We start from the raw sequence: 19,916 nt of genomic DNA on the forward strand, positions 1-19,916 counted from the left end.
CGAGAGGTCATGGGAAAGATCCAAATTCCTCTAAAAGTGGGGTCATGTACATATGATATCGAGTTCCAGGTCATGGACATCACGCCTTCATACAATTGCCTCTTAGGAAGACTTTGGATCCATTCTGCTGGGGCAGTTCCTTCATCTCTCCATCAAAAAGTAAAGTTCATCATGGATAGCCGCTTGATTACTGTCACTGGTGAGGAAGACATCGTCGCATCTATCTCTGCTGATGCACCCTACATCGGAATAAGCGAAGATTTTGTAGAATGTTCTCTTCGCTCCTTGGAATTTATTAATGCTGTATTTGTTGCTGAAGGGAATAAGATCCCCATTCCCAAACTGTCAAGGAATACCAAGATGGGAATTAAGCTCACTGTGGGAAAAGGAGCTCGAGCGAGGAAAGGCTTGGGAAAATATCAACAATGGATGGTTAGAGCTTTGAAAGCAATGCACCACAAGGGTCGATACGATTTGGGGTTCAAACCAGATATACATCAAAGAAGAAAAAAATTGCAAAATGATCGAGAAAGAAGAATCGCGAGAGTTTCAGGCCGGGAATTAGAATGGGAGCTGTTGGCGTATCCTCCTTTGTCAAGAACATTTACATCAGCAGGAGTGATGTACCTAGGGCAGGACAATCCGCAAGTCACATTATTGATTGAAAAAGGTCATCAGAATATCAGCCTAAATGTTATTGACAATGAGAATGATGAAATTAAGAATGCTTCAATGCTACGCCCTTGTCCTCCTGGATTTGCTTTGAACAACTGGACTGCTGTGGACCTCATTGTAGTTTTTAAGTCCCCTTCAGAGTAATGCCTAATGTTAACCCTTCATTTTGTGTGTCCTTAAACAGTAGGGTTCCTTTTGTAAGAGCTTATGCTTATTTTTTATCATTTCAATGAACATTAATGAAGATGTATTTTGTTTTATATTGTCATGTTCTTTTTAGTTCCATTAACTTCGCGACTACTCCTTCTATTCATATCCTTTTCTGACTTATGTCTCATATCATCTCATATCATTGTGTGTTGATTCCAATACCTCAATGCTCTTTTATAGATTTTTCCATTAACCTTTCAGGTGCTCAGATATCAATGGCATTAATAATCCCGTTATGAATCCTGAAATCAATTTTGAGAAGGCTGTTTGTTTAGGAGAATTTGAAGCTGACGAAAATGTTGAAGATTGTGTCTCGTCCCCTTAATTACTGAGAATGGTAGAACAAGAAGAGAAACAGATCCTACCCCATCAAGAATCTGTTGAGGTAGTGAGCTTGGGGAATGAAGAAAAGAAATAAGAAGTGAAGATTGAGACTTCTATTTCAGAAAACAGTAGGCGGGATTTGATCGCCTTGCTCCATGAGTACAAGGGTGTGTTTGCCTAATCTTATCAGGATATGCCAGGTTTGAACACAAATATTGTGGTCCATCAACTCCCACTGAAACCAGAATGCAAACCTGTTCAACAAAAGCTAAGAAGGATGAGACCTGAAATGCTGTTGAAGATAAAAGAAGAAGTCAAGAAACAAAATGATGCTGGCTTCCTATAAGTCTCTAAGTATCCAGAATGGGTAGCTAACATAGTCCCGGTACCAAAGAAAGATGGAAAGGTGCGAATGTGTGTGGATTATCGTGATCTGAATCAAGCAAACCCTAAGGATAAGTTTCCTTTACCACACATCGATACTTTGGTGGATAATACGGCAAATCATTCTCTGTTTTCTTTCATGATGGTTTCTCAGAATATAATCAGATAAAGATGGCTCCCGAGAACATGGAGAAAACTACATTCATAACAATGTGGGGGACCTTTTGCTACAAGGTAATGCCGTTTGGATTAAAGACTGCTGAGGCAACATATCAGAGAGCCATGGTGATGTTATTCCATGATATGATTCACAAAGAAATAGAAGTTTATGTCGATGATATGATTGCCAATCTCGGGAAGAAAGAGAGCATGTTGGGAGAAGAGAGCATGTTGGGAGTCTGAGGAAACTGTTTGAAAGATTAAGAAAGTTCCAGTTGAAGCTTAACCCGGTCAAATGTACGTTTGGGGCTACCTCAGGAAAACTCTTAGGGTTCATTGTCAGTGAAAGAGGTATCAAAGTTGATCTAGATAAGATAAAAACTATACAAGAACTGCCTCCCCTGCACACACAAAAGGAAGTCAGAGGATTTTTAGGAAGGTTGAATTACATTGCTCGATTCATTGCTCAACTTGCCAATCAGTGCGACCCAATTTTTTGACTCCTTCGAAAACGTAACCCAGGAGGATAGAACGAGGAGTGCCAAGTGGCCTTCGATAAGATAAAACAGTATCTATCTAATCCTCCGGTACTAGTACCGCTGACCCCTGGAAAACCATTAATATTGTACCTGACCGTGTTTGAGAACTCAATGGGTTGCGTACTGGGACAGCATGATAAGTCGGGGAAAAGAGAAAAGGCAATTTACTACCTCAACAAGAAGTTCACAGAGTATGAAGCAAAATACCCTTCAATTGAAAAATTTTATTGTGCATTAATTTAGACGGTTCGAAGACTCAGACAATATATGCTGTATCATACGACATGGTTAATTTCAAAACTGGACCCAATAAAGTACATGATTGAGTCACCTGCACTCTCAGGGAGAATGGCACGATGGCAGATCCTATTAACTAAGTATGACATTATATATGTGAGCCAAAAGTCGATAAAGGGAAGCGAAATAGCTGACTTCTTGCCAAGTCGAACAACGGAGGAATACGAGCCTTTAAGATTTGATTTCCCAGATGAAGATTTGATGTGTATTTCAGAAAAAGAGAGCGAGTCATCAAAAGAGAAGTCATGGAAGATGAGCTTTGATGGTGCATCAAATGTATTAGGGCATAGGATTGGAGCAGTCTTAGTGTCACTTGAAGGGGACCATTACCCGCTTAGTGCCAGATTGAATTTCTTCTGTACCAATAATATAGCAGAGTATGAAGCTTGCATCATGGGACTCCGTGCAGCTATCAGGAGGAAAATTGAAATTTTAGAGGTACATGGGGACTCAGCATTAGTCATATATCAAATTCGTGTAGATTGGGAAGTGAGAGATCCAAAATTAGTTAGGTATCACGATCTCATTGCGAAATTGGTCAAAGAATTCAAAGAAGTGACTTTTAACTACTTTCCCTGGGAGGAAAACCAATTGGCTGATGCCCTAGCCACCTTGGCTTCGATGTTCAAAGAAAACAGAGAAACTGAGATAATGCCCATCCAAATGAGTATATATGAGACCCCCGTACATTGTTTTAGTATTGAGGAGGAGTCAGATGGACGACCATGGTTCCATGATATCTTGGAGTATATCAAGAATCAAAGGTACCCCGAGCAAGCAAATGAGAATGACAAAAGAACAATCAGGAAATTGGCGATTGGATTTGTTCTTGAAGGGATATCCTATACAAAAGGGGAAAAGATCAAGTGCTCATGAGATGTGTGGATGCTGTTGAAGCTAGAAAGATACTTGAAGAGGTTCATGAAGGAATTTGTGGAACGCATGCCAGTGGTTTCACTATGGCCAGACAGATTATGAGATTTGGTTATTACTGGCTGACGATGGAAACGGATTGCATTAGCTACGCACGAAAGTGCCACAAATGTCAAATTTATGGCGATAAAATTCATGCAGCTCCATCACCCTTTCATGTCACGACTTCTCTGTGACCTTTTTCTATGTGTGGCATGGATGTTATAGGGCCAATTTCCCCGAAAGCTTCCAATGGACATCGATTCATCTTTGTGGTTATAGACTACTTCACAAAATGGGTAAAAGCCACTTCGTTTGTTAATGTGATGAAGGCTGCAATCTTAGGTTCTTAAAAAAGGAGATCATATGTCGATACGGTCTGCCTGAAAGAATCATTTCAGATAATGCTTTAAATTTGAACAACAAGATGATGAAAGAAGTATGCGAGCAATTTCAGATAAAGTATCATAATTCTTCACCTTATTGTCCGAAGATGAACGGAGCAGTAGAAGCGAGTAATAAGAACATTAAGAGGATTATTGGGAAGATGACTGAGACATATAAAGATTGGCACGATAAGCTACCATTCGCTTTGTACGCATATCGCACCTCTGTACGGACGTCTACGGGGGCAACTCTTTTTTTTCTGGTTTAAGGGATGGAGGCCATTCTGCTTATCGAAGTAGAGATCCCATCCCTGTGCGTTTTGATGGAGACAAAGTTAGAAGAATCAGAATGGGTTCGAGCTCAGTATGATCAACTAAACCTTATTGAAGGGAAACGCTTAAAGGTAATTTGTCATGGATAGATATATCAAAAAAGAATGATCGCGGCCCATGATAAAAGGGTGCTGCCAAGAGAATTCCGCGAAGAGGAACTGGTACAAAGAAAGATCCTACTGATACAAAAAGACTTTCGAGGAAAATGGTCGCCAAATTGGGGAGGGCCATACGTTGTAAAAAATGCATTCTCAGGAGGGGCTCTGATTCTCACTGAGATGGATAGGAAAGAATTGCCTAATCCAGTGAACTCAGATGCTGTGAAGAAATATTATGCCTAAAAAAACAAAACAAAAAAAAACAAGAAACAAAAATGAAAACAAAAAAGAAAGAAAAGAAAAAGAAAAATCAAGATGAAAACCCGAAAAGGGCGTCTTGATAAACAAAAAGGATTAGGATGAAAACCCAAAGGGCGTCCTAATGAAGTGGGCTTGAGCTTAAGGAGCAAGATGACTTGAATGAGGAGTCGAATGGCTAAGATACAATATTTGAAGCATTCTCAGAATCTCAAAATCTTCTGCACAAGAAGCTGTGCTCGGAAAGATCCAGGATGAAGAAATGTGGAGGAGTTCATGCATTAGATATTTAGAGCATTTGTGGCCATTGAATTCGCTTTCTTTTCTTTATGACGATTTATTTTAGTAAAATTTCCTTGTCAATTTCCTTTATTTGTTGCTTTTGAAAAAATATGAATGTGAGGTATTTCTTTCAAGTCTACTTTGTCTTTTTATGCATCCCGTGTTTGATTCATTTAAATGATAAATAGTAAGATGACATACTCTAAACAAAAGAAATGTTGAGCATTACCTGGGTGAGAATTTAATAAGTATGAGAGCCCCAAAGCAAGAAAAAAGTTCAACAGGGGGCAAGAGAGTGATATATGAAGAAATGTGGATTATTCGCGAAATTTGAAGATGAATACAAAACCTGAGAGAAAAGTCAATGATTGAAGCAATGAATGCAGTCCCTCACGAAAAGAGGGGGCATGTGACAAACAGCCTAGGATGCATGGCATGATCATTTAGGCATAAAAGCATTTAGGGCAAACACGTGCATATCATGATAACATTGTACATGACATATACAGGTATCCCAGTAGAGCAAGGAATATTGAGAGAAAGCTGCACAGAATCAATGAAGAAGAAGGCTTTTAGTTTCACTTGATGTTTTTTGAAACCCTGTTTTTTCAAGAAATATTTTTCAATTTCTGTTTTAAAAAAAAATCAACTCATAATGCAAGAGGTGAGTTGAGCCTTGGGCAAATGCCAAGGTATTTCTCAATTTCTGTTTTTCAAAAATTAACTCATAATGCGAGAAGTGAGTTGAGCCTCGGGCCACGCTGAGGTATTTTCAATTTCTGCTTTTCAAAAATATCAACTCATATTGCGAGAGGTGAGTTGAGCCTCGGGTCACGCTGAGGTATTTCAATTTCAATTTTTCAAAAAAATCAACTCATATTGCGAGAAGTGAGTTGAGCCTCAGGTCTCATGCTGAGGTATATTTTAATTTCTATTTTCCAAAAAATCAACTCATATTGTGAGAGGTGAGTTGACTCTTGGATCACACACTGAGGTTTTTTTTTCTTCAATTTATGTTTTTCAAAAAATCAACTCATATTGCGAGAGGTGAGTTGAGCCTCGGGCTGCACACCGAGGTATCTTTAATTTCTTTTTTTTTAAATCAACTCATAATGCGAGAGGTGAGTTGAGCCTTGGGCTATACACTGAGGTATTTTTAATTTATGTTTTTCAAAAATCAACTTATATTGCGAGAGGTGAGTTGAGTCTTGGGTCATATGCTGAGGTATTTTTCAATTTATATTTTTCAAAGCTCAACTCATAATTTGAGAAGTGAGTTGAACTTTGGATTGCACACCAAGCTATTTTCAGTTTCAGGCTTTCAAAAAAATATAAACAAAAAATATAATAATTTTGGACAATCGAACAAAATTCAGTGCTTTTAAGTCTTTGCTTTATCCCTGTTTCAAAGCGATGAGCAAAGAGGGGCAGCTGTCATCACTGAATTTTGCCCGGTTAGGGTTTTTGGGCTGGTTTGGTCTCGTATGGGCCCAATGATTGGGTTCATTAGGATTTAATTTTGGACTTATTTTAGCCTATTTTTAATTTTTGTTGTAAATATTAATAAAATAGTAATAATAAATTTTAAAAAAAAAACAAAAAATACAAATTACATTTTAGCCCCTAAACTTTTTAAAAATTACATTTTAACCCCTAATTAATTGAATTGATTTAGTATAATTGGTAAGATATGCACGTATGTGAATAGGGTCAATTAGGGGAAATTGAATACTTAGACATATGGGATGTTATAACATGTACTAAACATGGTTTTAGCTCGATTTGAATGGTTGATATTGCCTTGTGAATGTGTTAAAGTGTTGATGTAGGTGGAAGATAATTTGGGTGAGAAAAGTGACCTTGGAAATAACCTACTTTCGTCCACACGGGTAGAGACACAGGCGTGTGTCTAAGCCGTGTGTCACATAGGCGTGTGATATGGCCGTGTGTCCCCTGCATCTTAAAAATTGAGAAACAGAATGCTCAAAATTATCCACACGGCCTAGCACACGGGCATGTGACTTGGCCGTGTAACCCCTGCACCTAATTAATGCAAGTCAAATTGCTCACACGGCCTAGCACACGGGCGTGTGGCTTGGCCGTGTGACCCAAGTTAGAGAGTTACACGGGTATAGACACAGGCTAGGACACGACTATGTGTCCCTATTTCGAATACCTACACGGCCTGAGACACGGACGTGTCTCTTGACCATTTGAACCACACGGCCTGGCCACACGGGCGTTTGTCCCCTGCACCTAGGAAAAATTTTGACATTTTGCAAAAAATTCTTTGAGTACCCGGTTTAGTCCCGACTTATTTCCAATGCATATTTTGGGCCTAGAGGACTCTTATAAGGGACATTATGATTGATTATGATTAGTTTCTGATATGAATTAGAAATGGTATGAAATGTCTGTATTTGATCTATAAATTTTGGTAATACTCCGTAACCCTATTCTGGAGACGAATATGGGTTAGGGGTGTATACTTATTGGTATCAGGGCTACGGTTTAGCCAATTCTCAGACTAATGTAGCGTATACGAGTCTAGCTATACAAGTCATTATATAACCTTTGATAGTGTGATATCTCCTGACCATTTTAAATATGTTTTTCATATAGTAATGTCATCCAACCGAGCTGAATCTGGAGAAGCTGAGAGTAATGCTCAAGCTTCAGTTCAAAGAATAGCTTCTAGTAGTAGAAGGCCCATATCTGAGGGTAGAGGAGGAGAGGCTAAATAAGTTTTCTTCCAAATGATGAACGAATGGTTTACAGAATTTCTAAGAACAAATTTGGCTATACAACAACCTCCCCACCCTGTCTCTCAACTGATTTCTGATATGCCACAAGATACAAAACTTGTTAGAACTAGTAAGCCTCCGGTAGATAAAATTCGTAAATATGGGTAGAAGAATTTAGAGCTACCGCTGAAGACGATCCAGAAATGGATGAATTCTGGTTGGAAAACATTATCAGAGTTCTTAACAAACTATCTTGTACACTAGCTGAATGCCTGAAATGTGTTGTATCTCTGCTAAAAGACTCAACATACCAATGATGGAATACACTGATTTCTGCTGTACTGAAAGAAAGGGTTACATGGGAATTTTTCCAAACTGAATTCAAAAAGAAGTATATCATTCAGAGGTTCTTGGATCAAAAAAGGAAGAAATTTTTAGAGCTTAAACAGAGGTATATGACGGTATCTGAATATGAAAGACAATTTGTCCGGCTAAGTAAGTATGCCGGAGAATTATCCCAACTGAAATCGCCATGTGTAAGTGGTTTGAAGAGGGTTTAAATGAAGACATCAAGTTGTTAGTTGAGATTCTGGAATTAAAAGAATTTGTTGTACTGGTTTACCGGGCACATAAAGCTGAATAACTAAGTAGAGAAAAGAGACAGACAAAGATGAAAAGCTGAACTTCAAGTAAATTTTTTTTGAAAAAGTTACAACAATCGTTTTTAAAGAAATCAAAGAAATATCATGACCGTTTTACCACCTCTATAGGGTATTCTGAAAAAGACAGAAGTATTCAACGCTCTAATCTGAGATCTTAGGCTACATCTGTAAGAAGTACAGGCAGTGTTGGAAATCCCAAACCCAGATGCAAACATTGTAATAAACTGCATTTTGGTGAGTGCTCCATGAGAAGCGGAGCATATTTTAGATGTGGTTCCTTTGACCATTATCTCAGAGATTGCCTGAAAAAGTTTGAAAAAAATACTGTTCAAACTTCAAGGCCGAGCAGTCCCGCCACAGAGGTAGACCCCCTCGTAATCCTAACAATGTAAGTAGTAGTCAAGGTAAGACAAAAGATTCAACTGTCAAATCTGAAATACGAGCACTAGCCAGAACATATGCTATTTATACACGTGAAGATGCTTCTGTACCCGATGTTATTACTAGTACTTTTTCTCTATTTGATACTGATATAATTGCTTTAATTGAACTCGGTTTAACTCATTCGTATATCTGCACGAATTTAGTTTCTAATAAAAAATTTATTTGTCGAGTCCACTGAATTCGTGGTTAAAGTATCAAACCCCTAGGCCAGTATGTGATGCTCGATAAAATTTGCAAGAATTGTCCATTAATGATACTGGGTATCTGTTTTTCGGCTGATTTGATGTTATTACTGTTTGATAAATTTGATGTGATTCTAGGTATGGATTGGCTAACTTAGTATCCTGCCGTGGTAAATTATAAATAAAAGTATATTGTGTTGAAATGTCAGAATGGTGAAATGTTCTGTGTTGAATCTGATAAAGTGAACTGGTTATCTAATGTGATATCAGCTGTGTCAGCATAGAAATATGTCAGAAAATAATATGATGCTTATCTTGCTTATATGTTGGACACTAAAGTATCTAAGTCAAAGATTAAGTCAGTGCCAATAGTCTGTGAGTATTCTGATGTATTTCCAAAGGAGTTACCCAGATTATCACTAGTCAGAGAGGTTGAATTTTCTATAGATCTTATTCCGGGAACAACACCGATATCTATAGCACCATACAAAATGACCTCTACAGAATTAAAAAAGTTGAAAGCACAATTGCAAGAACTGACTGACAGGGGTTTTACTCGACCTAGTTCATCACCTTGAGGTGCACCAGTTCTGTTTGTTAAGAAGAAATATGGATCTTTGAGATTATGTATTGATTATCGGCAGCTCAACAAAGTTACAATCAAGAAAAAGTATCCAATGCCTCGTATTGATGACTTGTTTGATCAGTTAAAAGGTGTCATAGTGTTTTCAAATATTGATCTCCGATCTGGCTACTATCAGTTACTGGTGAAAGACTCAGATGTACTGAAAATAAATTTCAGAACTAGGTACGGGCATTATGAATTTCTTGTAATGCCATTTGATTTAACAAATGCACCTGCAATATTTATGGATTTAATGAATAGAATTTTCAGACCATATCTGGATAGATTTGTTATTTTATTCATTGATGATATTTTGGTATATTCCTGAGATGAAAAGGAACATGTTGATCATTTGAGAATTGTTCTACAAAATTTACGTGAGCAATAGTTGTATGCTAAATTTAGCAAATGTGAATTTTGGCTTTGGGAAGTTGGTTTTCTTGGACATATACTATTTGCTGAAGGTATCAGAGTGGATCTGAATAAAATTTCAGCAATTTTTAACTAGAAACCACCGAAAAATGTGTCTGAAGTCAAAAGTTTTCTGGAATTAGTTGGTTACTATCGGAGATTTGTAAAAGGGTTTTCGATGATAGCTTCTCCGATGACACGGTTGTTGCAGAAAGATGTGAAATTTGAATGGACTAATAAATGTCAGTAGAGTTTTGACATATTGAAAGCCTTGTTGACTGAAGCACTAGTTCTAGTTCAGCTTGAATCGGGTAAGGAATTTGTAATTTATAGTGATGCATCATTAAATAGTTTAGGCTGTGTTTTGATGCAAGAAGGTAGAGTAATAGCCTATGCTTCTAGACAACTAAAACCATATGAAAAGAATTACCCAATACATGACTTAGAATTGGCAGCTATTGAAGTTGCCCCGAAAATTTGGCGACACTATCTGTTTGGTGAAAAATGTCATATATTCACTAATCATAAAAGTTTAAAGTATCTGATGTCGCAAAAAGATTTGAATCTAGGAAAACGTAAGTGGCTTGAATTGTTGAAAGATTATGATTTGATTATCGATTATCATCCGGGAAAAGTAAATTTGGTTGCTAATGCTCTGAGTAGAAAGTCTCTGTTTGTCTTACGAGCAATGAATACACGATTGTCATTGCCTGATGATGGTTCAATCTTAGTTGAGCTAACAGCTAAACCGATGTTTCTGTAGTAGATCTGCAAAGCTAAAAAAGGTGATGATGAGATGCAAGCTAAACGGGTACAGTTTGAATCGACTTTTGATTCAAAATTTCAAATAGGACTTGATGATTGCCTGTTATTCAAAGGCAGAGTATGTGTACCGAAAAATTCAGAGCTTGTACAAAAAATTTTGCATGAAGCCCATAATGGTATTATGTCTATTCATCCGGGAAGTAATAAAATGTATAATGATTTAAAAAAGATATACTGGTGGCCAAGAATGAAACATGAGATTTCTGAATTTGTATCTAAATGTTTAGTATGTCAGCAAGTTGAAGCTGAACATTAGGTACCTTCAGGGTTATTATAGCCAGTGTCGATACCAGAATGGAAATGGGATAGAGTTACATAGATTTTGTATTGGGATTACCTCTATCTCTGAAAAAGAAAGATGCCATATGGGTTATTGTCGATCGGTTGATGAAGTCTACATATTTTATTCTGGTACGTTAGAATATGCTTCGATATGCTTCGATTCTTAACGTGTGATTCAGATTCTTAACGATATGCTTCGATGCTATATTTTAGAATTCGGAGGCAATTGAGAAAAATATTTGTCATTAGTCGAATTTGCATACAATAATAGTTATCAGTCAAGCATAAAAATGGCACCGCTTGAAGCTCTATATGGTCATAAATGTAAAAATCTGTTGTATTGGGCCAAGCTCAGCGAGAAAAAGATATACATAGTTGATTTGATTCATGTAACGAAAGAAAAAGTAAAAGTGATCAGAGATAGTTTGAAAGCAGCTTCTAATCGTCAGAAATCCTATGCGGATCTTAAACAAAAAGAAATAGAATTCCAAATTGAAAACATGGTATTCTTGAAAGTATCGTCTTTGAAGAAAGTTCTTCGATTTGGTCATAAAGGAAAACTGAGTCCACGATTTATGGGGTCATATGAGATTATTGAAAGAATCGGACCTATTGCGTACCGATTGGTATTACCGCTAGAGCTTGACAAAATTCACAATGTTTTCCACGTTTCTATGTTGCGACGGTATCGATCAAATCCTTCACATGTTATCTCCATAACAGAGGTTAAGATTCAGCCTGACATGACTTACAGTGAGGAACCAATCAAAATCCTGGCATGTGAGACGAAATAATTGAAAAATAAAAAGGTAGCTTTAGTAAAAGTCCTCTAGCAACGACACAGAATAGAAGAAGCTACCTGATAACTAGAGGAAACTATGAAAAAGCAATATCCAAGCCTCTTTACTGGTAATATTTTCGAGGATGAAATTATTTAAGGGGGAGAATTGTAACAGCTCGTATTCAGTGAAACCGAAACAGTGGTTTTGGGACCACAAATTCGAGTCTGTAAGAAAAATTATTTTTATGTTATTGCATGGTCTGCATAATAACAGAAATGTCATATAAAAATTTCGTAAAGAAATTTTTACTGATTACATGTTTAATTAGATAAAAAGGACCAAATTGCATAAATTACAAAAGTTGAGTTCTAGTAGCTATAGGTATCAAATAGTTATAAAATTCAAAATTTGAGGTCCTTATATGATAAATAGACCATTAAGAGGAGTTAGTAGATAATTATGATGATTCATCAATGGAAAATTAAATTTACGAGATCGTAATAACTTAATCTAGCTATCTCGGGGATTAATTTGTAAAGTTATTAAGGTGTTAAAGTTTTTCCATGGATGAGTATGCATGAATTATGAAGTTTTATGGTAGAAAAGTAATTTTTTTTGTTAGATAAACAACTTTTGTAAAGTGAACTTTGATGAAATTGTGATTTAAGGACTAAATTGTAAAGATGAAAAATTTATGGAAAATTTTTGAATTTTGTGAAATACATGGGCTAATAATGTTATATATAAAAATCGGTTAAACTTGGAATAAGGATTAAATTGCATGAATTTCATTTTTTGAGCCTAGGGACAAAATTAGAATTAATTAAAAGTATAGGGGTAAAATGGTAATTTTACCTAAGATGTGAATTGGATTGAATTGAATGTAAATTGTAATAAATTGATGTTAAATTCATTCTTATAGATCTGGATAGATCAAATACGAAGTTAAATCGAGGAAAAGATAAAGTAGTGGATTAGTAACTTTTGTGTGAACGAACATTGTCGAGGTAAGTTCGTGTAACTAAATTGTATATTTATATGTTTGAATTGAATGTTGTGTATGTGAATTGTGTAATTACCATGTATGAAATTAATTACATATCTGACGATAATCGACAAATATTAAGTCTCGTTTGAATAAATGAAATTCGATGGATATAGGGTTCCCGAATTGGTTGTGGTCCTGCATGTGTTGCAGACACACCACAGCTCGAAAGAGCGTCTGTTATTAGATCTCATGAGCTTCCTGTTATATGGTTCTTGTGAGCTTCCCGTTAATAGCTCTTCAGAGCATCCCGTTTGGTTGTGATCATGCATGTGTTGTGGGCACACCATAGCTCTTATGAGCGTCCCGATATATGGCTCTTTGGAGCTTTTCGATTAAAGGCTTTTTCATGAGCTTCCCGATTAATGGCTCTTTTGAGCTTCCTAATATTTGGCTCGTAAGAGCTTCCTGTTATGTAGCTCACATGAGCTTTTCGCTATATGGCTCGAAAGAGCTGACGAATTACAAATTTTTACACTTTGTGTGTACCACCTGTGCATCCATTGATATTATAAATGATTCAATGGGCAAAGTTATGACATGAGAAATTATGAAATTGAGGCGTATTGTTACGAGTATATACTTGAACTACAAAGATATGATATGTATATGTTTCATGGACACTTGATGTGATAAATATATGTATTTGAATATTGAATATTGATGAGCTCATACATGTTTCTTGTTATACATGTAAATTACACGACTAACATGCTTGATGAGGATATGTGTTTAGGCAATTGGCCAAATTGGTTTGAGCATATTTATTTGTTTACCTTAAACGTGAATTAAATGGTAAGTTAATTTTCGTTATACGAACATACTAAGCATTAAATGCTTACTCTGTTTTAATTCCTCTGTCTTATAATACTCGGAGGCTTGTAAAGGTTGGAAGCTGGTAGGAGCTACATCACACTATCCCTCAGACTCTTCGGTATATATAGCAAACTAATTTTGGTTATAATGACATGTATAGGCTAAATATGACCAATTATAGCAATGTAAATGTTTGGTTGCAATTAGCCATTGGAACGACTTGTGAATGACATATTTTGATGTGTTTATATATGGTCTTAATGTGTTTGATGAGTCTTTGAATTGGTTAAATGAGGGAGATTATATAGGCTCATAATTAATTGAATTAAGTTAGTATAATTGGTAAGATATGCATGTATGTGAATTGGGTTAATTAGGGAAAATTGAATACTTAGACATATGAGATGTTATAACATGTACTAAACATGGTTTTAGCTTGATTTGAATGATTGGTATTGCCTTGTGAATGTGTTAAAGTGTTGATGTAGGTGGAAGATAATTTGGGTGAGAAAAGTGGCCTTGGAAATGACTTATTTTCGTCCACACGGGTAGAGACACGGGCGTGTGTCTCAGTCGTGTGTCACACACGACCTAGCACATGGGCGTGTGATCTGGCCGTGTGTCCTCTACATCTTAAAAATTAAGAAATAGAATGCTCAAAATTATCCACACGTTCAAGTACGCATCACCCAAATGAAAAAAAAACGACACATACTTGAACAAATTACTTTTGTTGGGTCGATTTTTGAAATCCAGATTTTTAACATAAACAGTTTTCTTCTTATGCAAATCTCCTTACGAAAACAATCTGCACTAAATTTCAATGTGGAACCTCTACAGAATGTATTCATTATATAGGTAATAATACGCCCAGATATCAAACATAACTTCAAATTATTGAAGAAGATTGGATAAGGCAAGTCTAAAAAAATGCTTCTAAGTAAAAATATTTTCCTGAAAAGTTTAAATAATTTTTAGAAAAGCGCGTCTTGTTAGAAGTGTTTTTCGCAACAAATATGGGATGAGATGTTGTCTGGGATTCCCGGGATTTTATGTCTGAAAATTATCCCGGGATTCTCGGCTTTTGAAATAAACAATTAGGTTTAGGGTTGAAAATAGGGGGGAAATGCCTCCTGTTTATTTTAGAACCTAAGAATCTGAGACGATTATGTTTAAAACATATTCCCCTCCCCCCATGTTGCCTATATAAAGGGGACTTTCGCTCCCCCTACTCCATCAAATCTCTCACCCACCATCTCTTAGAAAAAAAAATGTTTACTCTATTTTAAATTGTTTTTTTTTCTTTTGGTTGCATGTTAAAGTTTTCAAGTTTAAAGATTTATTTGTCTTTCTCTTTGAGAGAGACATAATTATAGTTTTAAGGTGTGTTTGAGTTCATGGTGCTGTGGTGACGCTCAAAGACCCACACATTTCATCTGCTGTGTGGGGATAAAACCATTACCTTAGAAGCCTATCGCATTGCAACTCAGACTCCCAATTCATGGTGATTCTACGGTCACAAGTTGAAGTGTAAGTAGGGTTTCAAGTTGACGAAGTTTATATTGTCAAGGGTTTGAGTGTAACTTAGACCCCCCAGTTAATAGTGGTTATGCAGTCACGTGTCCAAGTTTCACCCCACCAGAAGAAGATGTTTTATAAACCCCATACATAATTATAATATCATAATTATTGAGAAAAACATAGGGGTTTCTAGTATAATCAATTTATTCTTTTTCTCCATCTCCACCAAAGGCAGTGATCCTGTTATTATCAACTGTGACAGAGTTAGGGGTAACAAGACTTTCAGGGGGTAGAGTTATTGTGACGGTGGAGAAAAGTTGAAATGCGACTCGAGATGACAACGATTGATGTGATTAATAACTATAACCGTTGCTGCCTCGACTCGCGTTTCAGGTTTTCTTCAGCATCATTGTAACTCCTCCCTCTTTGTTACAGGTTATAGTAATAGGGTCCCTGCCTTTGGTAGAGATGGAGAAAAAGAAGTTGATTATATTAGAAACCCTTGTGTTTTCCCCTATGATTAGGATCTTAAACTTATGTATGCAATTTTTAAAACATCCTCTTCTAGTGAAGTGAAACTTGAAACCGTCACCGTATAACCACTGTCAATTGGAGGCCCGAATTATACTCTAACCCTTCATAGCATAATTTTTATCAACTTGAAGCCCTATTTACACTTCAACCTGTGACTGTATAATCACTATCAACTGAAAGCCTAAGTTGCAATACGATTCGCTTAAGTAATGGTTCCATCGCCACACAAAAGATGAAATATGTGGATTTTCGATCACATGACCATAACTACTCAAAGATACTTTAAAACAACCAAAATGTTTATCTGGAAAAAAACACCCAACCCAATTTTGCAAACACCAAACCAGAAAAAAAAAATCCTCACCAGGTGAAAAGGCGTCCAAAACCCTAACCCAAAATAAATCCTTTTTGGCATATTTGCCTAATTTTGCCAAATAATTCCACTGCCTTTTGATCTAAAATCAAAGCATTTTTGAACCATTTTTTATGTTCTTCCCTATCCAAAACCCTAACCCAAATTTAGCATCTGACCAAAATTCCATCCTTTTTACTGTCATTTTCAATTGAATCCTTAACAAATTCGCATCAAAGTCAACTATGAAAGAAACGAAATCAGTTAAATTGAATGCACAGCAACATCAGCAACACGGAAACGGTCACTTTTCCCCGTTCAAGTTCGCCAAGTTATTAGATCCGGAAGCTTCTTGGGATAAAGTAAGTCTTTATCCTTTTTTATCAGTAATTAAGGGGCATGGTGCCTTTTTATTGAACTTATTCAGTTCTAGAAGTAATCTGATTTAATGGGTTTTCTTTTTTTTCCTATTAAATGAAATTTAAATAGGATGATCATGACTGTAACTGAATTGGGTAAATTCAGGAAAGGAAAATTGATGATGGGTTTTGATTGATTTTTGGAGCAGGATCAATTAGGAGATGTATTGCATTGGATTCGACAAGTTGTGGCGCTTTTATGTGGATTATTATGGGGAGCAATCCCTGTGGTTGGAGGCGTTTGGATCTTCATGTAAGTTCTCATATTTGCTTGCACTTGTGAATTGCAGTGTTTCATATTCATATTGGATTTGTTTAATCTGTTGCAAATTTGGTGATTCACTAGATTTTTAGAGGCCTTTTTGTGAGCTGAGTTGTATGATATGCATTTATGCTTGTTCTAAACGGAAGGATTTCTTGACTTTACACTGCTGTAATGGGATGGAACTGCGATGTCAACATGAGGTGATCGGGCTTGATAAAATTGTAGATTGGCTGACCAGTGGTCTCTGATAATTCTTAGCAATTGGATTCTAGCATTTTCTTAGCCTAGGATGTAGGCATTTTGAATTTATGCACAAAAACTTTACGAAAGTGTGTGTCGAGGTAGGGTTGTCCGGGTCGTATGCCACTATACCAATGGTTAATTGACATACCAGAGTGTGTTAGTACTATATAGTTCTCGGGTTTCTGGAACCATATTTAATATATAAGACATGGGGGCCATTTTGCTGCATTGATAGTACCTTTAATCAGTGGAGTTAGGCTGCACATGTCCATCTGCATACATGCCCCTGGTTCTTTTCATGTAATTTTCTAGGCTCTATCCACAATTTTGTTTGTATCATCTATTTGCTGGTCCTCAATAAGATTTTTTACTTGCATTTTTCAAGCATGAATGTTCATGTCACTATACCATTTCTTTGAAAGGATGATTACCTTTGGTGTTCTCTTATTGATTGTGAAGAATTCAGTCAATAAGCAAGTAATTGTAGTATTTTTTTGGTTTTTTGTATTTCTTTACTCTTTCATTACTTTTCTTTGAGAAACTTTTAGTCAATCGTTTGATGTTGATATTCGTTTGCAGTTTTCTGGCCATATCCACTTCAATCATATATGGTTATTATGCTATGATACTAAAGATCGATGAAGAAGAATTTGGTGGTCATGCAGCCCTTCTCCAAGAAGGCCTTTTTGCTTCAATAACTCTCTTTCTGGTACTGAAACAACTTTTGATTATTTCTTTCAGATTCAAATGCCGATGATGTACAACTTTCCTATGTTTATAGCTAACGAAACCCTCTTCTTTTTTCATTCAGTTGGCGTGGGTTCTGGTATACAGCTTGGCCCACTTTTGATATACTTTTGTATCATCAACCTGCTGTCCTGTGTTTCAAGAACACATTTCAAGGATTCGATTCCATAAGGCAAGAGGAACCATTCATTATTCCCAGAAAACAATTAGAAACTTTCTTACTTGGGAAAATGCCAATAGGTATTGCCTTTTTACATTTCATTTTGCAAAAGATTCTGATTTTGCAGATCATAAACCTTTTTAAATGGTTTATATATGTTTGATTTCAGTGTTACCTTATTGAGCCCACAGAATGAAGCAGTTTGTGGTACTTGATGCTAATCTAAAACACTGTTTTTCATTGCTTCGAATAATCCATTTTCAGCGAACTTTCTTGTTGATACCATAGCAATGCTAAATCTGTTTGTGGTTTTGGCAGCTTGAATGTTCTTTTACATGAAAAAAAGGGGTGGATTTCTAGTAGATGTGCCGATTTTTTCTGGAGGATGGTAGTGGGTTGGGTATCTGCAATATTCTTGTAAAATCTGAATTCCAATATGCTAAATCCGCTTTAAAATCTAAATTTGTATATTACCTGCATTACTATCCGAATCTAAATTAATTAAATTATTTACTAGATATCTGAATCTGCTAAAGTTCTTTATTTAAGTTAAAAAGGATTTTACAAATAAAAATCTAAAAAGTAGAGTGGATAATGGATTTGGATGTTCGAATTTGAAATTCACATATTAGATTATTTGTTGAAAATGTAGGATATTGGACTATTTATTCTCATCCTTACTCCAAAATCAAGTCCATTCAACTTCAACAATTTGGTCGTAAAATTTCAATACTTAACATTATTTTAACTTGACCTTAAATTTAAAAGGTTTTTAATAAGTAATTGAAAGTCACTTCAAATGCCTAATTTTTAGGGCCCCCATCCATTCCTCGTTTTGTGCAGTATCTCATGGCCACACAAATTCTAAGTCATCTCAACAAGTGAAACGGATTTGATTAGAGCAGAAAACAAAGAGGATTCTGCCCAATTCAAAGCTAAAAAGCTACTTCAATTAAAACTTTCTTACATGTTTAGCTTGCAAGTCATCATGAAATTACGTCATTACCTATTTAGGAACTCCATGAAAAGAAAATGAATTCTCTAATCATTTAATCACATCCAAATACACATGAAAGATGTCACTCAGCTATTAATTCCCCTAAACAACATACTTGTCCAGGGGATGCACATCAACCTTACCATTTCTCTCCAAGCCACAGATACAACCTTGAAACATTTACTAACACTCTTATGTGCCATATCTAACAGTACTGACTGGTTGGCAGCATTGAACAAAACGTAGACAACCACACAGCAATGACATGCAAACAAATATAATACTACTCTAAAAGGAATTACCTCTGAATGAGGCCTTGTATTCTACAACAACAACACGGATTTCGAACCATACCAGCGTAGCTTTAACTGTTTCAAATATATCATTCAAAAAGAAAGTGAAAGAATAAAGATCTAGTTGGAAATTAGATACCTCTGCTCTATCAAACATGTCAATCTCATCAGCTATGACCAAAACTGGAAAACGACAAATGCTTGATCATGTCCATAAACAAAATTTTGTAGATGTTTGTCAACTCTCTAATGAAGTCCGAAAATTCGGTCGAAACCATTTTTTTGAAAAAACAAAAAAAGTTTATTGTCGACTAAAAAATGAAAATAAAATGGGAGTCGTCACCGATCCTTTAAAGAAGTGTGATCGGATCACCTTGAAAACAATTTTAGGTCTACGAATTTTGAGAAAACAGGTTCAGGAGTCGGTTACGCACGAGGAAGGGTTAGCACCCCCGTGACGCCCAAAATTAGTACCGAATTGATTGTTTAATGTCTTAGTGTCGAAACTTTGAAAAGATTTTAAAATACGATCATTCGAAAAGAAAATTTGAGTAAAATGAATTGGACGGTGAGATTTATTTATTTCAAAAAAATAAATCGTTACACTCAGTAAGTTAGAGTGCAATATTTTAAATCCTCGAAATTAAATTTATCTTTTGACTTTTAAAATCTATGCATTTGAGAAGGATATCCAACTATTTGGGTCAAAT

General features: G+C 36.1%; 1 protein-coding gene across 5 annotated transcripts; it reads left to right on the plus strand.

Moving 5' to 3' along the window:
• Positions 1-16,012: 16,012 nt before the first annotated feature.
• Positions 16,013-18,395, plus strand: LOC107950149 (respirasome Complex Assembly Factor 1). 5 transcript variants are annotated; one of them, XR_001697957.2, is made up of 6 exons: positions 16,013-16,444; positions 16,651-16,754; positions 17,589-17,718; positions 17,821-17,996; positions 18,086-18,123; positions 18,235-18,395. XR_001697957.2 is itself a non-coding variant. In XM_016884933.2 (4 exons), the coding sequence occupies exons 1-4, from the start codon at positions 16,328-16,330 to the stop codon at positions 17,857-17,859; spliced, it is 390 nt and encodes a 129-aa protein (XP_016740422.1). In that variant the 5' UTR covers positions 16,013-16,327; the 3' UTR covers positions 17,860-18,194. The 5 variants fall into 5 exon arrangements, 1 of the variants encoding a protein (XP_016740422.1); XR_001697954.2 differs by having other exon boundaries at positions 17,821-18,123; XR_005911456.1 differs by lacking the exon at positions 18,086-18,123.
• Positions 18,396-19,916: the final 1,521 nt, after the last annotated feature.

The sequence above is a fragment of the Gossypium hirsutum genome, chromosome D03, assembly GCF_007990345.1.
Source record: "Gossypium hirsutum isolate 1008001.06 chromosome D03, Gossypium_hirsutum_v2.1, whole genome shotgun sequence".
NCBI classification, from domain to species: Eukaryota; Viridiplantae; Streptophyta; class Magnoliopsida; order Malvales; family Malvaceae; genus Gossypium; species Gossypium hirsutum.